This window comes from Vulpes vulpes, chromosome 7 (assembly GCF_048418805.1).
Source record: "Vulpes vulpes isolate BD-2025 chromosome 7, VulVul3, whole genome shotgun sequence".
Lineage (NCBI taxonomy): Eukaryota > Metazoa > Chordata > Mammalia > Carnivora > Canidae > Vulpes > Vulpes vulpes.
This window is the reverse complement of record NC_132786.1, coordinates 6521511-6546798: the sequence shown is the minus strand read 5'-3', so window position 1 is coordinate 6546798 and position 25288 is coordinate 6521511. Positions and strand designations below refer to the sequence as shown.

The 25288-nt window shown below is 45.9% G+C and overlaps 2 protein-coding genes across 4 annotated transcripts in view; both read left to right on the top strand.

Annotated features, from left to right (window-relative positions):
• The first annotated feature begins 87 nt into the window (after positions 1 to 87).
• On the top strand, positions 88 to 17980 carry CASP2 (caspase 2). 3 transcript variants are annotated; one of them, XM_026018330.2, is made up of 11 exons: positions 88 to 295; positions 3543 to 3693; positions 4185 to 4352; positions 4503 to 4584; positions 5204 to 5298; positions 5559 to 5735; positions 11049 to 11177; positions 11329 to 11419; positions 14926 to 15075; positions 15252 to 15361; positions 15514 to 17980. In XM_026018330.2, the coding sequence occupies exons 1-11, from the start codon at positions 222 to 224 to the stop codon at positions 15643 to 15645; spliced, it is 1359 nt and encodes a 452-aa protein (XP_025874115.2). In that variant the 5' UTR covers positions 88 to 221; the 3' UTR covers positions 15646 to 17980. The 3 variants fall into 3 exon arrangements, with proteins under 3 accessions (XP_025874115.2, XP_072618916.1, XP_025874117.1); XM_072762815.1 differs by lacking the exon at positions 3543 to 3693 and having other exon boundaries at positions 107 to 295; XM_026018332.2 differs by lacking the exons at positions 14926 to 15075; positions 15252 to 15361; positions 15514 to 17980 and adding an exon at positions 11505 to 11566 and having other exon boundaries at positions 107 to 295.
• Positions 17981 to 22488: 4508 nt separating this feature from the next.
• CLCN1 (chloride voltage-gated channel 1) overlaps positions 22489 to 25288 on the top strand; it is a 30146-nt gene continuing 27346 nt past the window's right edge. Inside the window, exon 1 of the mRNA XM_026018345.2 lies at positions 22489 to 22763. Within this exon, the coding sequence (XP_025874130.1) occupies positions 22584 to 22763 (180 nt within the window). The 5' untranslated portion in view covers positions 22489 to 22583. The remainder of the gene's footprint in view (positions 22764 to 25288) is intronic.

Here is a 25288-nt window from a genome sequence, read left to right as displayed (position 1 = left end):
TCCGCCCGGCGCGCTCTCTCACCCCATTGGACGGCGCGGCCGGGGCGGGGCTCCGGGGCTGCGCGCGCACCGGCGACGAAAGGGGCGGGGCTGGGGGCCGCGGCGCGCAGGCGCGCAGGCGCGCAGTGCGCGGGCGGCCGGGGCTGGGATGCGGAGGGCGCGAGGGCGCTCGGTTTGCCTGGACCGTGGGCGGTGCGCGCACAGCCCGGGAAAAGCGGTAAATGGCGGCGGCGAGCGCGGGCCGCCCGGCCGCCCTGCAGCGGAAGGCGCCGACGGCCGCTGGCAGAGGGCGCAGGTGAGTGAGGGAGGGTCGCGGAGGTGGCTGGTAGGGCCCCCGTCCCCTGGGCCTGGCCGCGCGGTGGGGGGGCGGGGCGGGCTGAGCCCGGGGGGCGCGCGGGCGGCCTCGGTCGGCCCCGGGCGGCCCGTGCCCCTGGAGCAGCCGCCCCAGCCTGCCTTGTGAGCTGGAGGAGCTCCGCCGGGTCGCCCGCTCTCGCGTCTCCGAAACATCCTCCCTCCCGCCTTTCCCCTCACTCCTTTATGAGGAGCTTTGCTCCGTTCCCGTACAAACGGACGAGACCTGCGGAGCCCGGAATTGGCCCCATCGCGACGCGTATTGACCAGCGTTCTTATTTTTATTTATTTATTTTTTTTAAGATTTTATTTATTTATCCATAAGAGACACAGGCAGAGGGAGAAGCAGGCTCCACGCGGGGAGCCCGACGTGGGACTCGATCCCGGGTCTCGAGGATCACGCCGTGGGCCCAGTGCAGGTGCCCAACCGCTGAGCCACCCGGGCTGCCCTCATCAGGGTTTCAAAGCCGTCGCCACCGGCTTTGGGGCCTGAGGACTTTGAAAGGACCAGGTGGTTCCCAGAGACCCCCCCAAGCGTGTCTCCGCCTCCACCCCGTTATAGGATTCCATGGTCGACATCACCCCGATGACATCTTCACGCCCCGTGCGTGGTGCAGGCCCAGAAGAAGATCAGTTTAGGGCTGTGGAGCCAGAAGCTGGAGAAAGACCGCATCCAGGCTTAAGAATTGCCTTTGTGTCCTTGTCTCCTCGCCCTCCTCCCTTCCCGGTCCGTGTCCTGAAGTTCCAGGTGATCATGGTCACTTCGGGAGAGACCACATTTGCGGCTTTCCGACTCAGGCGGACTACAGGGAGGAGCAAGGGTTTGGAGAATGGTCAATGCTTCAGATCAAACCTAACGAGTTAGTGATTGCAAGTCTTAAGGTTAGGGGCGCCTGGGTGGCTCCGCGGTTGAGCATCTGCCTTCAGCTCAGGCGGTCACCCTGGAGTCCCGGGATCGAGTCTCCCATCAAGCTCCCTTCGGGGAGCCTGCCTTACCATCTGCCTATGTCTCTGCCTCTCTCTCTCTCTCTCTCTCTCTCTCTGTCTCTACGAATAAATAAAATCTTGATAAAAAAAAATTTAAATCTAGAACTTGAAAAGAGTTAAGAACTGGGAGCCAATTAGCAGATCATCCCAATGGATGAGATCGAATCAGGAGCAGCAGCTCTTTGATGGGTGTTCCTAATGGAGTGTCCACGTTTAAGGGCAGCTGCAAGGTCTTGTGAGGGAGCAGGAACATAGTAGGCGGAGAGAGGAACTGGAGAGAATCGGATCAGGGAAACCGAGGGAGGAGAAAGCTTTAAGGAGAAAACACCACTGGTAAATTAAGGGAAGGAACTTGAGTAAACCTGTCCCAGCAAATGATATGAGTGATATGTATCTTAAGGAAATACCAGCATCCAGCTGTGATGTCTTGCGGTTAGCCTAATAACACTTACTTTTACCAGAGTTTCATATATGCAGTCGTTGTCACTGCTTTGGTGTTTTCTAAAGTGATTCATAAATGGGTTTTTTGATTTCTGTAAGATGTATTTTTTAGCGGGTTTTTACTGAAGGTTTGGGGTCATAGTATTTCTATAGAATGGAAACCTGAAGATAAAATGGAGTTTCTCTCTCTCTCTCTTTTTTTTTTTTTTTTTTTTTTTTGAGATTTTATTTACTTATTCATGAGAGACACAGCCAGAGGGAGAAGAAGGCTCCATGCCGGGAGCCCAATGTGGGAGCCCAATGTGGGACTTGATCCCGGGTCTCCAGGATCACGCCCTGGGCCAAAGGCAGGCTCTAAACCACTTAGCCACCAGGGATCCCTTTTCTTTCTTTCTTTCTTTCTTTCTTTCTTTCTTTCTTTCTTTCTTTCTTTCTTTCTTTCTTTCTTTTTGAGAGAGATTTTATTTATTTATTCATGAGAGACAGAGGAAGAGCAAAATGGAATTTCAAATATCACTGTCCCAAACCCCAAATTTAACCCTAGTTGGCTGCTTCCAGCCTTGGAAATGTTAGTTACTGACAACTTTCTCTGCCTTAGGATCCCACATGCCATCTTCTTGGGTCTCTCTCAGCAATTCCAGGAGTCTGCTTTTCCCTCCTCTATAAATCTTTAACCTAGAGTTAAGCCAAGTACATCCTATAAATGCACAGTATTTAACTCATTCTAAGATGCCCAACCCCTCCTCCCCCCCCACACACAGATTTTAATGTTTTTGAAATAAGTATTCATTTTGAAAAGGCTTTTTAGGTATAAACTAAAGCTGTTATCTCATCCCTTTCTCACTGCCATCAGGCCCTTACTATTGTTATGCTTTTGGAAACTGAGATCTATAAACTAGGTGCAGAGATGATAATCTGTTGGAAATGGGTTTTTTAAAATTCGCAAACAGAAGCCGCTCTTTCCAAACCCAATAGCAACAAGGAATCCTTGAAATAAAGACCTCCCTGATAAATTACCAAAATAATTCAGCCTTTATGCTTTAACTGTTTCAAGTGATCTCATTACGTTGTGTTTGTCACTGGTGTTTATTAACTGTGACTTTGTATACTTGCTACTTACTCAGTTCTTCATTCTTACAGGATTCTGATCATTTCTAGTGTCATTTTGTCACAGGAACTGAAGTTTTAAAAACAATAGGTATAATTGGTATAAAGTGGGCTAGAGAGTAATGTGGGTATGTGTCAGCCTGTCTCATGTACTTCCTTTGAAAGCCAGCCATTGGCCTTAATGGGAAACCATTGGCTTTTGCCATTTTATCAAATTATTTTATTCCTCACCCAGGATCATTTTCACTCCTATCACTTCTAGTAGTCTAGATAAATGATGTGAAAGCTTTTCTGGAATAATCTCTTAATTGAAATTGGTCTGTCAGACAGAGGAGTTTTCCTTCTCATGAATATATGTGTGCTTTTGTGTGTATTATTTTGGTCCAGTTAGGTATTTCCCTCCCCTAGACAAACTTTTCATCTCAGAAGATGGTCTCGGTTGAACATTCTCTATAAAAAATTGTATATTATCTCCTTATGATCAGTGCGTTACTGCTTAATACTACTTCGATTTTAACCAGATTCAGTAAAATATGCCTAGTATTGGTTATCGTAAGTCCCATTCTTTTTTTTCTTCCTACTCACACCTCTTCCACTCTACGTTTCTGTGCCAAATCTTGTGCTTGATGACCTTTCCCTCTGCCTTTTATCTGTAGGATATTGGGAGTGTGTGGCATGCATCCTGACCATCAGGAAGCACTAAAAAAGAACCGAGTGGTGCTAGCCAAACAGCTGTTGCTGAGTGAACTGTTAGAACACCTCCTGGAGAAGGACATCATCACCTTGGAAATGAGGGAGCACATTCAGGTATTTGGAAGAAAAAAGAGAAATGCTAAATAAATAAGTTGGTTTTAGGAGTAGGGACAGAGCATGATGAAGTATGCTAAGGATGTCGAACCTCACTAAGGAAATGAAAATGCCCTTCTACCCTCAAGTCTTTAACAGAAAAGATAGGTAATTTAAGAAAAATAAGAGAGAGGATACCTGAGTGGCTCAGCAGTTGAGCATCTGTCTTTGGCTCAGGGTGTGATCCTGGAGTGCCAGGAGAGAGTCTCACATTGGTCTCCGCACTGGGATCCTGCTTCTCCCTCTGCCTGTGTCTCTGCCTCTCTCTCTCTCTCTCTCTCTCATGAATAAATAAATAAAATCGTTCAAAAAAAAAAGAAGAATAGGAGAGACTTCTTTCATACATGTATTTTTCCTGTAAGAGGATTCTTGAGATTTCTGGGGTCATCTGGAGAAATAGATTTAGAGCTGAATAAGTAAATATGATTTCATGTTGTATTCTTTTATCTTAGGCCAAAGTGGGCGGTTTCAGCCAAAATGTGGAACTTCTCAACTTGCTGCCCAAGAGGGGTCCCCAGGCTTTTGATGCCTTCTGTGTGGCCCTGAGGGAGACCAAGCAGGGTCACCTGGAGGATCTGTTGCTCACAACCCTCTCTGGTCTTCAGCATGGACTCCCACCGGTATGAAGCCCTAAACCTGTGACATATTGAGAAGGATTATTTTGGTGGGAAAGGAATTTTTGAGACAGGGCAGGGGAGACTAGATTGTGTTTTTATTCAGATTGGACCATCTCCCTAAGGCCTGGCATGGTGGGTCCTGATTTCTTACAGTTGAGCTGTGACTACGACTTGAGTCTCACCTTCCCGATGTGTGAGTCCTGTCCCCCTCAGAAACAGCTTCGCCTGTCTCCAGGTGAGAATCAGTGGGATAACACATCCCACAGGTTGACTTTTTTCTTGACTGATATCTGACTTTGCCCTTGCACGATAAACCTATTTTCTTTTTTTTTTTTTTTTTTTTTTTTGATAAACCTATTTTCATTCATACTGGGAATAGTCTCCTCAGTGAATTTGTTAAGGACTAGCATTAGAGTTTAGATGGGATGTTGGTTGGGCCTGCTTCCCCTCCATCACAGATTATTTTTTTATGGCAGTTAACCCTTAGAACAACTAGTATAGGTAGGAAATTCCTACCCATGACTTGCCTGGCTCCTTAAAGCTGTTATTTTAAGGTGTGGAAAGACTACACCATGGGCCACTAGCCTTTTGACTGAGTAGTCTAGTGATGAGAACAAAGCTTTTATCAGATATCCCATTCAGTCATTCAGTGAGTTAAGCATCTATTGTATGTGAGCAAAGTGCAGAGGATCCAGTGGTGAGCAAAAAAATGCCCTCATGGATCTTCTAATATAGGGGATGAGCAAAACTAATAATGATTAAAACCCCAGTTCAACAAGGTGCCTTGGGTTATAATGAAGTACTGGGATTAACATATAGATTGTATACTAGTTTTTTGGCTCTCTGTGCCACAGATACTGTGGAACACTCCCTAGACAACGGAGATGGTCCTCCTTGCCTTCAGGTGAAGCCTTGCACTCCCGAGTTTTATCAAACACACTACCAGCTGGTGAGTTCTACAGAATGCAGGAGGAAGAGTTGGGAAATGAGACACCCTTCCTGGGCATCTGAACTTAGTTTGCATATATATCTCCTTTGTCAGTCAGAAAGTCAGTACTCACTGGTTATCTTCTCTGAGCATTTCTCTGTACTGACTTGGTGTGGTTAATGAGAATATGGTGGCTTTGTTTTCTTGAAATGTCTCGTTTAGTTGAAGAAACATAGTTTCTCTCCATAAGAAGCTCTAATTATCTCCCCCTCACCCCTCAGGCTTATAGGTTACAGTCTCGGCCTCGTGGCCTGGCACTGGTGCTGAGCAATGTGCACTTCACTGGAGAGAAAGACCTGGAATTTCGCTCTGGAGGGGATGTGGACCACAGCACTCTGGTCACCCTCTTCAAGCTCTTGGGCTACAAAGTCCATGTTCTACTTGACCAGACTGCACAGGTACATCTAATGTGTACACTAGAGAGCTGGGCGACACTGGGGCCAGGAACACCCTCTGCTCCTCTGCCTGCTGGATGGGTCTTACTCAAGTTATTTTCTTCCTTACTTTTTTACTCATTCTGTTCTGTGTCTCATGTTGCAATCTAGTAAAGAAAGAAAAAAAAGAATTCGGGCCAGCCAGCTGCTTCGGTGTTAACCTCTGGGGGTCACTGTGCTCTCACTGAATAATACAGGTCCCAGGTTAGGGCATATATGAGTGAAGTTCAGAAACTTCATTCCCAGTCACTCAGGATGTGAGGACACCCTGAGATTTGCTCCACCAATCAGGAAAGCTATTTATAAGCCAGGACAACACAGGACACTTACTTCTTGGTTGATATTGTTGCTTATAACTCCAGTTACTGTTCAGAAGATTACTTTGGCAAATGACATTCTTGCAAATGGACGTTTGCTAGAGCTGTCCATGGTGGTTTAATGAGTTAACATGGGGAAATTCCTTAGTCTGTCCAGTTACGTGACCACAAGACAGATCTTAAAGGTAGATTATTTCTGGATTAGATTCCTGCAGATCGCAAGCATTTTCATTATCTGTTATTCCCTGTTAACCCCAATTACTGAGCTGTACTACTGACTTAGTTACCATTAGGTATTTCTGTTCTGAAACTGATAGATATCAATTCTTTTTTTTTTTCCTCCATTTTCTCCATTTCTCCATCCCTTTCCTCCTCCTCTTTAAAGTTTTAATTTTAATTCCAGTTGTTAACATACAGTGTTATATTAGTTTCATGTATACACTGTAGTAATTCAACACTTCCATACATTACCCAGTACTCATCATTAGTGCTCCTCAGCGCTCCTTAATCCTCTTCACCTATATCACCCATCCCCCCACCCCCATTCTTCATTTGATTCCAGAATTATAGCACTTTCTTAACTTGACTTTGGGAATGTCAGTGGTAAAAGCAAAGTTTCTAGGATATTCACTTTGTTGAGGTAGAGAATCTTTGTTTTGTCTTCAGCATTATCTGTGGTCTTTATTTCTGTATCTTACCTATCTTCTGTGAGAATGATTGTGTACTTGCTATACTTTTTGATAAGGCCAGTTTCAACAAAGATTCCTGAGTATTATCATTTACATGCCCTTTTTGCCAGCTTTGCAATAATAGCCCATGAACAAAAGTAAACCCATCCCTGCTTCAAAGCCACAGCTGGAACAGCGTTTGCTTGCTTGATAGTTAAAAATACAATTCTGAATCACCAAGTCAGCTATATATTACTGTTTTTCAGAGACATTCAGCAGATTTGGGGGCCCATAAGTCCCACTTCACAAATGCCATTCCCATTTATGTTAAACCTGATGCAGATTCAAGTACCTATTGGATTCTGTCTAATTCTCTGGTTACATTGTTCTGTAACTGAAATTGCAATAGATTGAAGTTTTGAGCCCTTTAGCCATACCTGGCTGGCTCAGTTGGTAGAGCATGCAACTCCTGATCTAGGGATTGTGAGTTCAAGCCCCATGTTGGGCATAGAGCTTACTTTTAAAATTAATTAATTAATTTTGAGCACTTTATAATGGTGAGGGGGGACTATATGTGTTACTAAAAAATTTTTTTAAATATGAATCTTAAGTTCATAGGACCTCAGTTAAATGAGGGAATCTTGACAGCAAAAAAGGAAGTACTTCCCCTTACATTGCTACTGACCAAGGAAGAGTTGACATTGTCTTCTACAGTAGTTAAGAGAAATTAAAAATCTTCTGGGTAGATCTGGTCAGTAGGATACATGGAGGGTGTGAAATTTGAACTGGCCTTGAAAGATGGAAGCCACTAAAGCACAAAGGAGTGGTGAAGGGGTCCTGGGCAGAGAGAATAGCCTCTAGATAAGAAATGTATAATGTTAGGGACCTAATGGGTAAACCAAAGGCCTAGGGCAAAGGAGTGCCAAAAACAAGGTTGGAGATAAGGGACCAGAATTCCAGGGCCTTGAATTTCTTGTTTTAGAAAACCATTCGTAATTTTTTTTAACAAAAAGATGATACATTCACAGTGATGATTCGAGGCACCATTGAAAAGAATGAAGTAGAGAACAATGGCAGGGAATCCAGTTTGGAGTTGAAATCCTAAGGCCAGTAGAAGATGCTGGGCACCTGGACAGAATAGTGGACCAAGGGGGACAGAATGTTTATGGAAAATATCATAATGGCGTGATTGTACTGTCCTTGCTTAGTGATTAAATGATTGTGTATGGAAGAAGATAGAAAAATTAAGGAAGGAATTGAGAGTCTCAGAGAAGTCTAAACCAAAACTGTAGATTTGGGCATTACCTGTGTAGGAGAAATACTTTTAAGTGACAAGAGTATGAGATCTTTGAGAAAAAATTAGAGTAACGAGCAAGAGGCGTAGGACCGAACCTTGGGATAGAACCCGCCTTGTAGCCTAGTCTGCAGCTCTGGAGATTTCAGAAATGTGAGGAGGGCATTGCAAAGCCAGTTTCCAATGGGGCCAATCAACTTTTCAGATATAGTTAAAACCAAGTAGTTACAGTGGGTATGATCATTTGATTCTTTAGGTGTCTTCACAGAGTACTTCCTTACTTCCTGGTAGGACTTCTCAAGGGACTCAGTATTTTTATGGTATTATTTGGTAAGCAAAGAGAACCAAAAAAATTAAGATCCTTTTTTCCCCCCATTATACCTTTTTGACTTTAGAAATAATTGCATTAAGAAATTCAAAGCAGGGGGATCCCCGGGTGGCTCAGCGGTTTAGTGCCTGCCTTTGGCCCAGGGCACGATCCTGGAGTCCCAGGATCTAGTCCCACGTCGGGCTCCCGGCATGGAGCCTGCTTCTCCCTCCTCCTGTGTCTCCCCCCCCCCCCCCCCGTTTATCATAAATAAATAAATAAATAAATAAATAAATCTTTTAAAAAAAAGAAATTCAAAGCAATGTAGTCTTAGAGAAAACCTTCTTCACTTGACAGTGCTAGACAGTACATGGGTATTCCCTGCTTCTGTAGGTTTTCACTTTTTCTCTTGATCATCAAAGTCTTCTGCACTGTATCTCCCTCCTGAGGTTATTAGATCTAGAATTACAATTTATTATATATTAGGAAATGAGATACGTTTTAAAGTGGCAAATTTCCTTTTATCCTGTGGTATTGATTTTTAACTTGCATTTGGGTCATAGGCTGCCTTGAAAATGTAAGGATATGCTGTGGGGAAATGCAGCTAGCCATAAAATTTTGCATATCATCGAGGCTTTATAGTTTATTCTCTTCTCTTGTGTCCCCCAACCCCCAGCCAAAAGCACAGGCAAAAAAACATTGCTATTTTTAGAAGCACTTGTAATTTTATCAGAAATAAATCTAGAGGGGCCCCTGGGTGTCTCAGTCGGTGAAGCATCTGCATTCAGCTCAGGTCATGATCTCAGGGTCCTAAAATGGAGCCCTGCATCGGGCTTCCTGCTCTGTGGGGAGCCTACTTCTCCCTCCCCCTGTTTGTGCTTTCTGTCAAATACACAAATAAAATCTTTAAAAAAAAAAGAAAAAGAAAAATCTAGAGATCCTATTTTTAAGCTATGCTGCTTTTGGAAAAATTTCCCCAAAGTAAATAAACCCCAGTTATCAGGTTAGTACTATTAAATTCAGTTATTGAATGTGTGTGTTCTTACTTAGAGCTTTGTTGACCTCTATTGATCAACAGTCTCGTGTAGGTTCAAAATGCTCCTGAATAGGTGCCAAACATACATTTTTTTTGCCTTCTTCCAACAAAATTAACTTCAGCTATGCTGTGTTAAAATTCTATTATGATCAATTCCAGAAAAGCATTCATGCTTCTGTATTCTGAGATTATATATTCTTTTAATAGATGAATTTTGTGTATCTTAAGGTGATAACCTTAAGATTTCCAATATCATGATTGGCTTCTCTGCTCAGAAAATGTACATACATTTTAATAAAGCCAATTTCTTAATTTCTAGTGTAATTGTAGACTTGCAAGTAATTACGAACAAAAGTATTGCAAACAAATATAGATCAGTTGTACTCAAACTTCAGCATGTGAGAATCACCTGGAGAGCTTATTAAAACGCAGTTTGCTGGGTCCCAAAACTTTGTGTTTTTGCAAGTTTCCAGAACTGCTGCAAGGTCTTATACAAGTGTGTTTTTTACTAGGAACCATAACTGGTAACTGTTAGATAAAGTTGTGCTGTCCTGCCTAGATTGCTATCATTATACATTCATTATAGTTCACTAAAATTCAAAGTAAAGTGAACTTATTTTCTCTCTGCTCATCTCAGGTGAGCCGACATCTTGTGTTGTAGAGGGAGACATGGGTTTAACAGTTTGTGTTGGATTATGCTATTTTGCATACTCCATTGGATGGGCCAAATGCTTAAGGTCACTCTTGATACTTATGGATGGCAACCTGATGCAGAGCAGACAAGATCTTAAGTTGGACTACAAGGTTGACCAGGAGTACGTTTCTTTGAAAAAAGCACATCGTGCCTCTTTGTTAGATATGCACATTATAATAATGGCAGGACTTTGCAGTATGTGCCAGACATCGTTATAAATCCTTTCTGTGCAGCATTTCATTTGATCTTCATGAACTTGGATAAAATTTCCTCTTCATTACCTTCCTACAGAATGAGCATTAGAGCTGTGAGGGGCCAAATACCTGCTTCAGGTTTATGAACCCAGGGGTCAAACCTGTCTGATCCCGTAGCTCATGTGTGTAGCTGTGGTCCTGTGCAGAATCTTCCCAACAGTGTGCTCTTCCCTGAATGGAGCATTTTGTGCAGATACCGTCACATCTCTGGGAACTTAAAATCTCAGACCGAAAACAGTATGGAAGTACTGTTACTCCCTATTATCATGACTCCATTAGCCCTTTTTCAGAACAGCTTCTTTCCTAATGGCTGGATAGGTATTTTACTCATTTGTAGGTCACCTGGTGGTCCCCATCATGCCACTGATGTACAAGGGCATTTGCTCTAAGAAAGGATTGGCTTTCTTGCCACTCCCAAAGTGGCAAGTAGATAAAGTTAATTAGCTTCATTAGTAACTTGGTTTAGTTCAGGAGTTCTTAACATATCCCAGTGAGTTTGGGTTTTGTGAAATTATATTCTGAAGTCCTGCATTTTTCTGTTGAGTCCGTAGCTTTTTTTAGCCTCTCACATAATCTCTGACTTCTCTTATCATTGACCACATTGTAAATACAGAAAACGTTTTCTTTCTAAAAGGGTTTCAAACACCAAAGAGACATTATGTTGGTGCAAACTCCAGTGACAACACTAAAATGTGTTTTTCCTCCAGGAAATGAAAGAGAAACTCCAGAATTTTGCCCAGTTGCCTGCCCACCGTGTCACTGACTCCTGCATTGTGGCACTTCTCTCTCATGGCGTGGAGGGAGGCATCTATGGTGTGGACGGCAAACTGCTTCAGGTGTGTGTCATCTTCTTGCCAACAGCTGTTCACACTAGGTGACTTCCCCTCCTGCCGGCCCATCTCTAGTAGTGGCTGCTGTCGTGTATACAGGACTCAGGAAGGCCTACAGTCTACTTAACCTCCTTTCTCTTCTCTTTCTCTCTGGCAGCTTCAGGAAGTTTTTCGGCTCTTTGACAATGCCAGCTGCCCAAACCTACAGAACAAGCCGAAAATGTTCTTCATCCAGGCCTGCCGTGGAGGTGAGTGCCCTGGCAGATCCACACTTGGGTGGTGGCTCCTGGGCAGCCTCCCACCAGCTCTCACTTTGCTGTTTGCTCCTCTCAGGTGCTATTGGATCCCTTGGGCACCTTCTGTTCACTGCTGCCACCGCCTCTCTTGCTCTGTAAGTGTCTCCCAATGCATGGGGTGTGCTGGGACTTGGGCAGCCCATGGCGCTCAGGTTGGTCAGCTCTCTGTGCGCCACCATATCCACTTCTCAGGACTCACCTTGTCAGCGCCTTTGCCTTCTCTCCTGAGAACTCTCACTTCTTCCGTGCTATTAACTTGGGTATGCTTTTCTTTTTGTTACTCATTGCAGTTAAGGATCTTCTGTCCATCTCTTCTTTCTCTCACTTCGTACCCTTCCTCTTTTCCTCTCTCCAGACCTCTTCCCCTCTTCTTTTTATCTATGCTCCATCGGTGCCTCTTCTCTGCCTCATGCGTGTATCTCACAGGCCAGCAGTGCGGAAGCCCCAAGTCGGGCTTTGGCTCTCACTCGTCCTTCAGCTGCTTTGATCCCTCCTCTTTCTTGCGTACAGTCTCTTAGCCTCTGAGAGCTACGATGCCAAGAGTATGCTTCGAAGACCTGCGGGCATACTTTTCATCCTGGAGGGAAAGAGTAATAATTAAAAGCTCTAACCACAGACTGGTTAAACTTAGAGAAGTTTACTTGATGTCCTTCCGCCTTAACTTTCTCCATATAAAGTGTGGGTAGCGATCAGACCTACTTCATCAGGTTGTTGTGATAACTGAATGGAAGAATCCATGTGAAGGTCTTACTAGCACAGTACCTGGCTCATAGTAAAAGCACAGCAAAGGCCAGCCGTGACTGATAGAGCATGGTCAGTGCCCTCAAGGGGCTTACAGTTTGGTTTAAAAGTCACTTTGTCCTAACATGGGATAAATCATTTTCTTATCCCTTGTGTGTTCAACAAATGTAAATGATTAACATTGATAATATTCTTCCTAATACCACCAAAGAATATAATTTATTTAGGCCCTACAACATGACTAGGATACTGTCACAAAAGAAAAAAAAAATGTGTGGTCCTTCAAACTACTCCTATCTTAAAAAAAAAGAAAATATGTCTCTCAAAAGAGCCTACCAGTCACTAGAAAGATAAAGCAAATGTATGTGAAGTGGCGTGAGAATAATGCAGAGGCCTTGAGCAAGGGAGAAATCAGTGAGGCACAAACCATACATGAGGAGTAAGCAGTGGGGAGTAGATTGGTATGAATTGGATTGGTCTAGAGACATTTAGTAAGTGTATTAATGTTTGGTAAGGCTTAATTTGGACCCAGAATGATAAAATCTACCTAGGTGTCAGTAGTAAATAGGGTCTTTCAGAGGAAACAGGAATACAAGGTGACAAGCACACCAAGACTGAAAGGTCATCCTCTCCCTCCCCCAAAATGTTGTGCTGGGCCGGAAGTCTGCCCGGATCTAATTTAAAGACTGGGCATCTGTGTAGGCATGTAGTAAGACCAGGCTGGCTGCAGGAGGTACATCCATCCAGCTGATGGCCAGCTTTTAGTCAAACTGAGATTTTGGACTTCAGATAATGGTGTGGAGCTGTTGGTAGCTCAGGAAATAATGTGATGGATTCTTCCCCAGGCTGATTACCGTGCTGGGGAGCTGCAGTGAGGAAAGAGTATGTGAGGGCGGGACCTTACTGTTGATTTACCAGCTGGATGCCCAGGCCCAGGCCACTGTCTGATATGGGAGCACTTAATAAATATTGAACAAAGGGATGAAATTAATCTCCTCAAAAATTGTTACAGTAATACAGAAGACAGATGGAATATTAGGTTATTGGAAGAAGCAGTAATACTTATTGATTAATAGATCTGAGACATGAAGGAAAGAAAGAAGTTCCTTTTCCTTGAGGGACAGATTTAGCTTGGCTTGTGTCCTTTAGGAGGTATTACTGGCAAAACAAAATGAAATAAAGACATCTGTGATCATTTTTTCTTTCTGTATTCAGAGACATGTATAATACCAGGTCTGGATAGAGAGAAACTGCTCTTTCCTGGGGCAACCTGAATCTTTCTTGAAAATGAAATCCTTCAAGAGATGACCTTTGAAGATTTGAGCTCACCTGTCTTGTGTTGTACTTGGTTAATATAACTGATGTCTGTAAAATTACTGCCCCTTCCCTAGTTGGCTGGCTCCTCAACTGGAGTGTGAGCTTCATAAGGGCAGGAATCTTGACATCCTTAGGGTTAATGTGAAATAGTGCCTGGCACATGGCAGTTGCTCGATAATTTTTTGTTGGGTCAGTGAATTTTGGTCATTTCTCCATAGTTCTCTCCATAGTCTCACTTGCCTTCTCGGTCCTCTCTGTTGCATGGAGCAGGAAGTCCTGTAGAAGACTCTGCTCTCTTATGTTTGGTGTGTTGACGTGTGTGTCCTCCCTGTCTCTTTCCTACAGATCACACCCCCGCCCACCTCCAAAATCAAACTGCAGGGTCAAATAAGAGTATGTCTGGGCATAGATAAGGCCTGGGTCAGGAGGTTAGACATGTACTCAGGGTATGTTGAAAAACTGCTAAAATTGAGTAACGGTGTTCTTTTTTAATCATATGAGGAAAATAGTCAAATTATTCCAATTTTTTAAGTTTTTCCTTTTATATATTTCTCTTAAATCTTGGATGCCTGCTACACTTTGGCTTATGAAATTAATGAGTAAGTAACTTAAAAATACCAAAAGACAAGGCAGCTGGGTGGCTCAGTGGTTGAGCGTCTGCCTTTGGTTCAGATCATGATCCCACAGTCCTAGCATTGAGTCCTGCATCAGGCTCCTTGCAGGGAGCCACCTTCTTCCTCTGCCTATGTCTCTGCCTCTCTCTCTGTGTCTCTCATGAATAAATAAATAAAAATCTTCCAAAAAAAAAGAGAGAGAGATTTGGAAACTGATCATGTTTAGTTTTGGGGGTTTTTTTTTTTCTGATCATGTTAAGTTTTATAATATTTTATTAATACATAGATTTGAGGTGATTTTTATATAGCATGCACATAGTAATCATATTATTGGTTTATTAACTTGGTTTTTCTTTTTTATGTATAAAACTGAATTATCAGTGTTTAATTGTGTATTGTTATAAAAAGCACCATGACTTCCAGGTATATTGCTAACTGAACAAATAAATTAGGGACGTAACGATTTTTAGTTCTATTTACAAGGAGTGTTTGATCAGCACTTTCCATGTTACACAGAGTGGATAAAGCTCAGACCGTGTCTGTTTGCAGATGCTTGAGCATGGTGCTGGCCTCTGGGTACTCCTCTGAGTAATGGAGGCATGCTGGGCAGGAGTGGGAGTAATGATTTTTTTTTTTTTTTTAAACTCATCAGCCAGAGGTTGGAGACAGCAGCTGGAAATGACTCTTCCCAGTCAAGGTGCCAGGGAACTCTAGCTGGCCTGTGGCAGGCCCAAGAGCCATGGGAGGAAATAACATCTTTGTCCGTTCTGTCTGCCTTTGCTACAGATGAAACCGACCGTGGGGTCGACCAGCAAGATGGAAAGAACCACACTGGATCCTCTGAGTGTGAGGAGAGTGACGCCAGCAAAGAGGAGTTGCTGAAAACCCGACTGCCCACATGCTCGGACATGATCTGTGGCTATGCCTGCCTCAGAGGTATTGTGAGTTCCCAGAGAGGGGTCCGAGGATGCACTCTCCGGGATGTGTGCTTTTTCATCTGGCGCTCTGACAGGGGAGGGTACAGGGTGCTACAGAAGTTGAGTTTGGGACGTCCAGCCATGCAAGCTATCCCTCGACCTTCCACTGTGGCTAACACCTGTCCTTGGTTACAGGGACTGCTGCCATGCGGAACACCAAACGGGGTTCCTGGTACATTGAGGCCCTCACTCAAGTGTTCTCCGAGAGGGCTTGTGACACGCACGTGGCCGACATGCTTGTGAAGGTCGGTAGCCTCCGTTCAGCTCCATGTGCACGGGTTCCACCCTCCTCCTCCCTCGCCATGTCTTTTGTCATCTCTGTAGCCTTCCCCTCGTGCTGGGATGGTGAAAACACCAGATGCTCAGCCTGGGGACCATGGGTTTCTGTCCCCCCTAGGTGAACGCGCTCATCAAGGAGCGTGAAGGCTACGCCCCCGGCACCGAGTTCCACCGCTGCAAGGAGATGTCTGAGTACTGCAGCACCCTGTGCCGGCACCTCTACCTGTTCCCAGGACACCCTCCCACGTGATGCCGTCCCCACCGCCCTGCCACATGGAGGCTGCTGGACCATTGGAGGCCTGATCGAGCCTCTTTTCTTCCAATGCACGGTTTCTGTTCTCCCTCAGGGATTGGGAGTCTCTCAGGCTTGTAGAGTATGCCTGTCATCTCTGCCTTGTCGTGCAGGACCACAGGCCAGCTCCTTCTGTGGAAGCTCCCTTCCTGTAGAGCCAGGTCTGGCTGGACCGCTTGTCAGGAGTGTTTGGCTGCTGCAGAGGAGCCTGGCCAACAATATAATGAACACAGTGTCTTTATGGGGAGAGGGCCTGTGGGTTTCCCTCACTGTTTGCATTCGGTTCCTTCCCCCAAGGCTTTTGTAGACCGGCACTTTGGTAATTGTTTTTATTACATTAGCTAAGATGTTTCAGAGACCATCTCCTGTCTTTTGTTTCTTCCCTATTCCAACCCCATTTATACCAGACTGAGTGTTTGGAAGGTGTCCTGATTCAGCGTACGCATTTTTTGTTTAGTCTCAGGACAAATGGGACTGGCGGCAAAGTGCCACCAAGGGCGTGGTGGTGACCTGTGTGCCCCCTTGCAGTACCACAAGGCCACCCAGTGGAAGGCAGTGTTGTCCGCTCCACTCTCAGTTCCTTTGGGCTCTAGGAATCCAGCCTCTCAGCAGAGTTTACAGCATGGACACCTTGTACCTGGAACTCACTGATCTTTGCCTGGGGAAGTTCCAAAGATCTTCTAATCAGTTATTCTCTCTCTGAGCTTTGTTACTGAAGTGAACCTCAGCAGAGAATACTAGTGGAGGCAGATAAAAGTGGTACTCTTCCTCATACCTTGTAACCTGTCACCTTATCTTTTGCTTCCTCTGAAGTGTCTTTTTCAAAAAAAAAGCATCCTAGTTGTTATCTCCCTACTTACTCTTTCTCCCCTTTCTCCCCTTCATCTCTCCCTTCATCCCATTTACTGCCGCCACCAAATCAGTCTAGAAAATACTGCTTAATTGGATCATTTGGCTGCTTGTAGATATAATGTAGTAGCTTCTTCCTGCTTTCTGTTTCAGTATTAAATCCCCTTTGATTTCATATGGCCTGTGTCCCCTTCTCCTATGTCTCCATTCTAGAGAAGCTGTTGCTCTATGTGCTATGTACCCTAGAAGCCTTCTTTATCTGTGCCATGTATCTGCTTTTCCTGTTCTTCGGGCCTTCTCTTGTACTTCCATTCTTGCCCCCTCCAATCTAATCTAGGACAGATTTTGGTTTGGGTTTTGTTTTTTTTTAAAGTTTTTTTTTATTATTTATGAGAGAGACAGAGAGAGAGAGGCAGAGACACAGGTAGAGGGAGAAGCAGGCTCCATGCAGGGAGCCCGACGTGGGACTCGATCCCGGTTCTCCAGGATCACACCCTGGGCTGAAGGCGGCACAAAACTGATGAGCCACCCGGGCTGCCCCGGTTTGGGGTTTTTAAGTATAAATCTGATCATACCACTCCCCTGCTTTTATTTCTTTTACACCTGAAGTAAGGTGCAGACTCCTAACCTTTTGCCTGCAGGGCCCTTACCTTCCTCTTGAACCTAGGAAAAGGCTGATTTCCCTCTAAGTGACTGCCCCAGCACCGTCCTCAGTTTCTCAAACATTCTGAGCTCTTTCCTACCCTGGACCATCGCAGACACTCTTCTGGGGTCTACTGAACTCCACTCCTCACAAGTCTTGGCTTAAATGCCACCTTCTTGAGAAGGCCTTCCCAGGCCATTCTATCTCCAAATAACCTTCCGTGTTCATCCTGTTTAATTGTTTCATTGCACTTAGCATGATTTATAATTATGTATTTGCTTGCTTCACTTGTTCATTTCTGTCTCCATTACTAGGTTGTAAGCTCCCTTAGGATAGAAACCTTGTCTCTTTTGTTCACCAGTATATACCCAGTGCCTGGCACATGGTAGGTCTTCATTAAATGTTTTTGGGTGATGGAAGGAAAAAAGCAACCCTAGCTAGAATCCTATTTTTGGACAAAACTTCCCTTTAACAGTATATACAGTTTAGTATTTATACTTTGGGTTTTTCCATGTGTTTTGTTTTATCCACTGATACTGCTAACTCGGGAAGACAGATATCATGTGTCAGACAGTGTCCTCCATGTCTCACATGGTCCCTGGCACAGTGCTCAGCCTGTAGTAGTTCAGGTGCTCAATTAATACTTTGTCTGTGAGCTGGGTGATTTGGAGACTTGTTGCCGAGTCCTACCCTTGGGTCAGTATCATATGGAAGTATTTAGGTTATAGAACCTTTCCACTTCCCACTGCCAGGATTTTACATTGCCTTCAGGTGCCAAATAAATGCTCATATTTATTCTGATGTGTGCCTGACATCTCTTTTTCTACAGATAATCTTCTGAAGCTCATCTATTCTCATTTGCTTAGCCTCTTACAGCATTCCTCACCACCTTCCAAGGTGAACACATTGCTGAACACCCTTCTTTCGTTGCCACCATGATCTTTGTTACATATACAGGTGGGGGCCCATCTCAGCTGTCAGGCCACAGTCAACTGCCCAAAATACAGCTGGCACTGGGATTTCTCAGTGTCAGAGGAGACCAGAGTCATTAGCAAGCAGTGTTGTTTCTGGATTATGTAGATTATGGGATGGAGGCTGGTGAAAGAGATTGAACTAGAATTGGAGGGTAGTGAGGATTATAGAATTTACATGGTCCCAAGTTGGATTTAAAGTTTTTAGAGTAGACGTGGACTATATAAGAGGAATCAGGGCAGCACGAAAGAGATAGAGCAGTGGGCTTGTAGATTGGGGAATTCTTTGGGTGCAGTGTAATCCAAAGTGTGTGCCTGGAGAGGCGATCTTGCAAGTGCCCGTGGGCTTTGGAGGCTTAGCAAGAGATAGGGAAATTCTGTAGGAACATCTTGGTAGGAAGTATCAGTGGGACCTGGGGGAAAATGGTTGAGAGGTACAGAGGAGGAAAAGCACAAAGAGATTAAGTTGAGCTGAAGCATATCAGCAAGTGTAGGAAACGGAACTGGTTGAAGAACACAGGAATAGCATGAAAAGCCGAAAAGCCGGTTGGCTACACCACAAGAGAAAGCAGGGGCTGCTCTCAGGGGAGGAAGGAATGCAAAGTCTCAGAGGTTAAGAAATTACTGGAGCCGTGGGAGTAAGCAAAGTGCCCATTTCCAGCATAGGCAAGCTTTCTGGAGGTGTGGTGTGTTTGGGAATTACAGAGCAACGGCGACCCGGATTGTGTGTCCTTCCCACCCCGCCCTTGAATGAGAGTATCAGGTTGAGTTTCATAGCTCTCTTCCCTTCCCCCCTGCTACCTCTGCCAGGGATTCTCTGCTAAAATTATCCCCCTCCCTGAGCTGGGGGCTGCCCTTCTCTGCTGCTCTCCTCCATCCTGCTTCCTGCAAGGGGGAAGAGGAAAAGGCCGTGGGAGGAGAGCCAGAATACAAGGGGCGGGCAGGGCAAGCCTCTGGTCGGAGATAGGAACACAGTAATGATGGCCATAGCCGATGGAGCACTTGCACCTTCACAGTCTGCTTCCCTGCAGGTCCCTGCAGGAAAATGAGGTAGTCATTTTCCTAGTCGTTGTTTCAGAAGAGGGAAATGAGGCTCAGAGACTTCAAATACACAAAAAAGGAGGAAATGTAGCTTTAAGGCCATGAACTCTAGAATTAAATAGATTTTGAATGCTGGCTCAACCTTTTCAGATACTGGAGACCTTAGCTAAGGTACCTAACCTCATGGAACCTCAGTTTCCCTTAGCTAAGTAAGGAGGAGGAAAATTGTTTCTCCTTTAAGGTCTCTGTGAGGATTAAATGCATGGTAAACGACGAAGTGTTAGCACATTAAAAACGCTGGAGGAAAAAAAAAAAAAAAAACGCTGGAGGATGGTTAACTGGCACAGTGAGCTTCAGTTTTGGTAACAGGCATTCAGACCCAGTGGTTACTGTGGGGGCAAACACTGGTAAGTCTTTGGCATCCATTTTTATTACCACAGCCCCCTAAGTTACTGCCTTTATAGAAACAGGTCAGGATGTGAAACAAAATGTTAGCCTGAGTGTGTGCTTTGCTAACAATATTGCTTCTGTGACTTCTTAGCATGGGATTCTTTTTTTCGCACTTCTTGGGGAAAAAAAAAAAAGAAGATGTTTCCCATTGAGCTAGGAGAATGAACCTGAGGCCAAAGACTATTCCATCTTTGCGCCAGTTAGGTAGAGAATAGGCCCCCAAAAAAAGTGTATCATGCTTGAAAAAAAAAAAAAGAAGGGAAAGAGACTTGTCCACTGCTACCAGGAAGGCCTTCTGTAGGCCTTGGAAGGGACTGGGATTTGTAAAGATCTGGGGGGCGCAGGGTCCAATGGAGAATACAGGAGAAATGACTTCCCATGAGTACATTTAGAGAGTATGGGTGAGAGGGTCATACTTGCCTAGTTGAAACTAGAAAGTAAGTGGTTGTGAGTTTGGCGCTAGGCTGGTTGTGCAGAGGGAAAGTGGTAACTGGAAGTCCCTGAAAGAGAGTGTAGTGACGTGTTGTCCAGTGAGCTGGGATGCCAGATTTGACGAGATCTGAAAACAAGAGTGTAACCCAGAAAGTTGATGCTTAAACTGATGGGAGGCCTAGGGGCTGGCTCGTTCACACCCACCTATACTCCCAACACATGCTTTCCCCTACACATGTGCTCCATATGGTCATTTTTTACAACCTTCATTCAAATAGCAATTCCATAAGTGTATAGGTTTTACTTTTTAGTGTTACGGACCTCAAGATTATCTATTTAAGCCCTCAGAAGGATATATACCTTACACAGGATACATACCTTATGGAGTGCACGTATGCTTACAAATTTGTTTTCCAGGTTGTAGAGTTTTTCAGAACGCCCCAGAAACTCGTCTTCCAAATAAGAACCTAAGCAGTGTACTCATGGGTGGTTGGGAGGAGGGTGGCATAGTTTATATTTTATTTTCTTGTTCTCTTACGGTAGCCCATGAGATTTTAACTATTTCTAATGTCAAACTCAAGATAATTACTCACAAATCCTTGCTTTGCAGCATTAGCAGCTATATGTTTCCTTGACCCCAAGTTCAGTATCTGGTGTTTAGAATCACAGCTGGCATTTCTAGTTGAGTTGGTGGAATGAGGATTTTCCCAAACCCACTGATCTCTGCCTTCAAATCTTGAAATCCATAACTAGGTCCTGATTTTCTAAGGGATAGTAAAGAAATAGTAATAGTGTTCTCGGGGTTATCGAGTCCCTGTAGAAACTGGCTACCTTCAGGAGAGCCATACTCCACAAACAGGTGACAACCTTTCTGTTTCCAAAGCCCCCCAAAGAATCTACTTTCACTTTGTCACTCTGCCCTTCTAATTAAGAAAGTATTCCTTTCACCTTATACCTAATCCTTAGATCTGTTCTGCCTGCCAAAAAGGTGAATGTCACAGCCTTCAGTCCCTCAAACCATCACGTTTTTAATCGGTGGTGGTGGATTATAGGCCTTCAAGCTGTAGGATTTATGTTTGAAAACATGCTTTTATTTTTTTTTAAAGATTTATTTTTTAAAGTAACCTCTATACCCAACATGGGGCCCGAACTTACAACCCCAAGATCAGGAGTCACATGCTCCATCAAATGAGCCTGCCTGGTGCTCCAGAAAAACTGCTTTTAATGGCATCCATCTCACCTGCTTTGGACAGTTTCATTTAGCTGACATGAAGCTTTAACTGTAGACCAAACGAATGGTGTCCCTATTCTGCAGTCCGTGAACCTGGAGTGTTCTGGGGCCGACCCTACTGTGACAGATTCTAAACTACTCATTGGCTCATGTTTGTAACTTTTCTTCTAAGGTGAAGAGTTCACAGGGGAAGGAATGTCCTAGGAAAGTCAGTTTAAAAAAAGAAAAATGTGACACCAGATAGAGTAGTTTGGCCTTGGCCAAAAATTATTGATCTGAAAAGGGGAAGAAGAGCAGAGTACTTCCCCTGTCATCTTTTATGTTTGTGGGGCTTGTAATGAGATAAACTTACTCTCTTCCCAGCCACCCCCTCTCCCCAATTCTCCCCTATGCCCCTGACCCACTTCCCCTTCTCCCGTTATCTGACCTGCCCTGACAGACCTAGGCAGGTGCTCCACAGTCTAAATGGAAGCTCAGTCCCTCCCTAAGAGTCCAGGCTTCTGATGTGACTGACGTATCTGTCTGGGAAGTGGGAGAAAGGCCAGAACTCAAGGCTGTTGTTACCCTTGCTTCCCACACCCAGTGGGTAATAAGGGTGTGGTCAAGGAGATGATACCAAAGCATTATTAGCAGCCTCTGGCAGATACAAATAGCAAAGCTGGAAGAGAAAACTGAAAATCGGATGAGTTGGGAGAACTGGTCCAACAAATGAGGACTCGATCTTGGGAAGATACCAAGCTGGGAGCAACCCAACAGCGGAAGATGGCAGAGAGGCACCCGTTACTCTCTCCGGTGAGTTACCCTCCAGGGTCCTCAGACCTTAGAATCATTCCATCCAGCACCCACCTCTCACCTTTCCATGCATGGAAGGAAGGATGGGACACTCGCTGGGAGCACGCAGATCAGAGAGCATGCTGAGCTGCTTTCCCATCCTGGTCTAAGCGGTATTTATAGAGGGCCCGGTGGCTTCGGCCTGGAAGCCTCCTTGTGATGATGGAGGGGGACAGTGCTGCTGGCCCTGCTGAGGGAATTCCCTGTGGGGCTGTCCCTCAGGTTCTCGTCCCCACCCCTCCCCCACACTGCTCTCACACCTGCTTCGACCCCAAGCAGATCAGATGTGGCAGTGGGGGGGGTCATGTGACGGAGAGATGGCTATAAATAGCTGGGGGTGGGCATGCTGCCCCAGACGCCTTGGGGACAGGCAAGAGGACAGGCTTAAGGAGCTGTATTGGGGGGTGGACAGGGGCAAGCAGGCCGAGGCCTGGCCCAGGGAGGGAACATGCAGCCATCCCAGTCCCTGAGGCGTGGGGGTGAGCAGAGCTGGTGGGGTAGTGCTCCCCAGTACCAGTATATGCCTTTTGAACACTGCACCAGCTACGGACTGCCCTCCGAGAATGGAGCCCTTCAACACAGGCTCCACAGGGATGCAGGCCCCCGCGCCAACACCCGCCCCACGCAGGTAAAGTCTGAAGGGGAGGGGGTGGTGGAGTCGAGAAGGTAATTGTCTGATGGATTGGGGGAAACGAGGAATTAGGTGAAAAGTGGCAGAAGTGTTACCTTTTAACTTAAAAAAGTACGTGGTAATGTGTTCAAAATATGAAAATCCTTCAAAGGGCTGAGCTCAGCTAAGTGTGCACTTCTAGAGAGACCTATGCACTTTTATATAACCCTAACAGAGCACCCGAATCCTAGGGGCGACCGGCACCATGACACATGCTTGACTAGCTCGTGCTTACATAACCGGCATGGAGTGGTTGGCGTGGGAGCCCACGCCTCTGTGTGTGCAAGCTGTCTCGTCCACCCTCAGCCCTACGCAGACACCACCAGATTCCTCCCTCCTGACCCTTGGTACAACACCCACAAAGGAATACTCTTGCAGAAGGCAGAAGAAAGAGGCTGGGATAAGTGGAGAAAACTAACTGAACTACGTATGAGTGATCAAAGATGCACTGGGGTCAAAGGAGCAGAAGAAATGTAATCAAACCTTTGGGTGGGAAGATTAATCAAGTAAGAGCCTACTAAGTGGTAGGCGCCCGGGAAGGTAGAAGTGTCTGTTCCCAGTGAGAGAGGCTTGGGGGCTCATTGGGGGTGTCCAGGGATGACCCCTCTCAGGAGTGGGGATTGGTGGGTTGCAGACATCAAGAAAGGGAAATTGGGAGGGCACAGTCAAAGGAAAGCCCCTGAGGTTGCCATGGACAGACGCACAGGTGATGGCCAGTGAGGAAGGGTGCATGGGAAGTGTCTCAGGATGGATCCTGTCAGGACCAGGAAGCCAGAGTTTAAAGTGTTTTAGCTAACGATGGATGCAATGGGTCCAGGAGTAATTGGGGGGGGGGGGGGGATCTAGCTCGGGGTGGGGGAATTGGGGGGACTGAGGGGTGGCTGCACAGGGGTTGTCAGCATTGGAGGAATCTGTAGGATTCTCACTGCAGTCCCAGTCAGTCCCTGAGAGGAGGCAACCCTGGGGAATCAGTGGGAGGTGGGGATACAAAATCAGGGGAGGCTGAAATGGTGAGTGCAAGAGGGGGCCTGTCCTGGCCTGGGACTGGACAGAAAGACCCCCCCCCCCCCCACCGCCTGTGCCCCAGTCCTCGAACCTATGTTCACCCACCTGCCTGGGTGGGGACAGTGAAAACGAGAGTAAAAATCACTTTCTGGTGGCAGGAAAGCAGACAGACTAGCATGCAGCTTCGTGTTGGAAAGGAACGGTAAAGTAATTTGGGAAGTAGAGTTGGCCTGAAAATGAAGAAGGGTTTGGACCTCAGGTTTTCTATGTTTAATTTTTATTATGGAAAATTTCAAACTTAAAAATAAAGCTGTATAATGAATCCCCAAGCACCCCTTACCCAGCCTCAACAGTTACTGGTATTTTGTCAACATTGTGTAGCTATTTTTCCAGGGCCCAGCCCCCTCCTCGTCCACACGCTGGTGTTTCTGTTCAGGAATCCTAGACCCAGCATCCCCTTCAGGCTTGAGCACACTACTCTGATGGGGTGCTTAGCCCCAAACCAGCTGGCACCAGTTTGGCTCTTTCGGGGGTTTCCCAGCCAGGGTCAGTTTGGGAGCACCCCCTTCCTCATCTCCACCTGCCAGAGGCCAGGACAGCTGAGACGGCAGGTAGAGGGACATGCCCTAAGCTGCAGGAGTAGTGTCTGCTCTCTGGGGCCAGGTGAGGCAGGGAGGGACACACGGCCTCCCTCGGTCACTAACCTCACCCCAGAAGACGAAGCAGCCGTGAGCCGGGCAGTCAGTGTGTGCCTGTCCAGAACTGGGGCGTAAACTCTGCTGCTCATATTGTGAAATCAGATCTCTCCTACCCAGGCTCTCCCAGAACCAGCAACACGACCTGGCCTGACCCTGGCCCGAGAGGACGGAGCTAGAGTGTGGGCTGGGGGAGGGCGGGGGCGGGGAGGACACAGAGTAAAAGCAGTTGAGAGCCTCTGCTCCCCCTACCCCAAATATACGTGCTCCCTGCAGGGATGGGAGCAGAGAGCTGCCAGACTGGAGGGGTGCTCCTCTGCCCTGCTCACATGAGCCTCTAGGTATCCTGCCCTGGGAAGTCCCTTACTGGGACTGGTTTCTGTGTGTGCACACGCGCATAGGGAGGCAAAGAGGATGGGCTTTCTCTGAGCTTGCCAGAGCATCTCAGACACACCAAGACAGAGAAACCCAGAGTCACCTGCTAGTCTGTGCTCGGTGGTCCATGTCAGCCCTCCTAGGAGGCAGGCCAGGGCAGAGGAGGGGGTGGCTGGGATATTAGAGGGACAGAGGTTGAGACACGGTTAGCTGAGTCACACATAAACACCTCATTGACACTGATGTCCAGTCTTAGCAGAGTTCCTGTGTCTCTCTGTCAGAGTAGAAACTGACCTCCTTCGACCAAGATGGGTCTGGATGGGGTGAGGGTGAAGACAGGTGGGTAGGGGATCCCTGGGTGGCTCAGTGGTTTAGTGCCTGCCTTTGGCTCAGGGCATGATCCTGGGG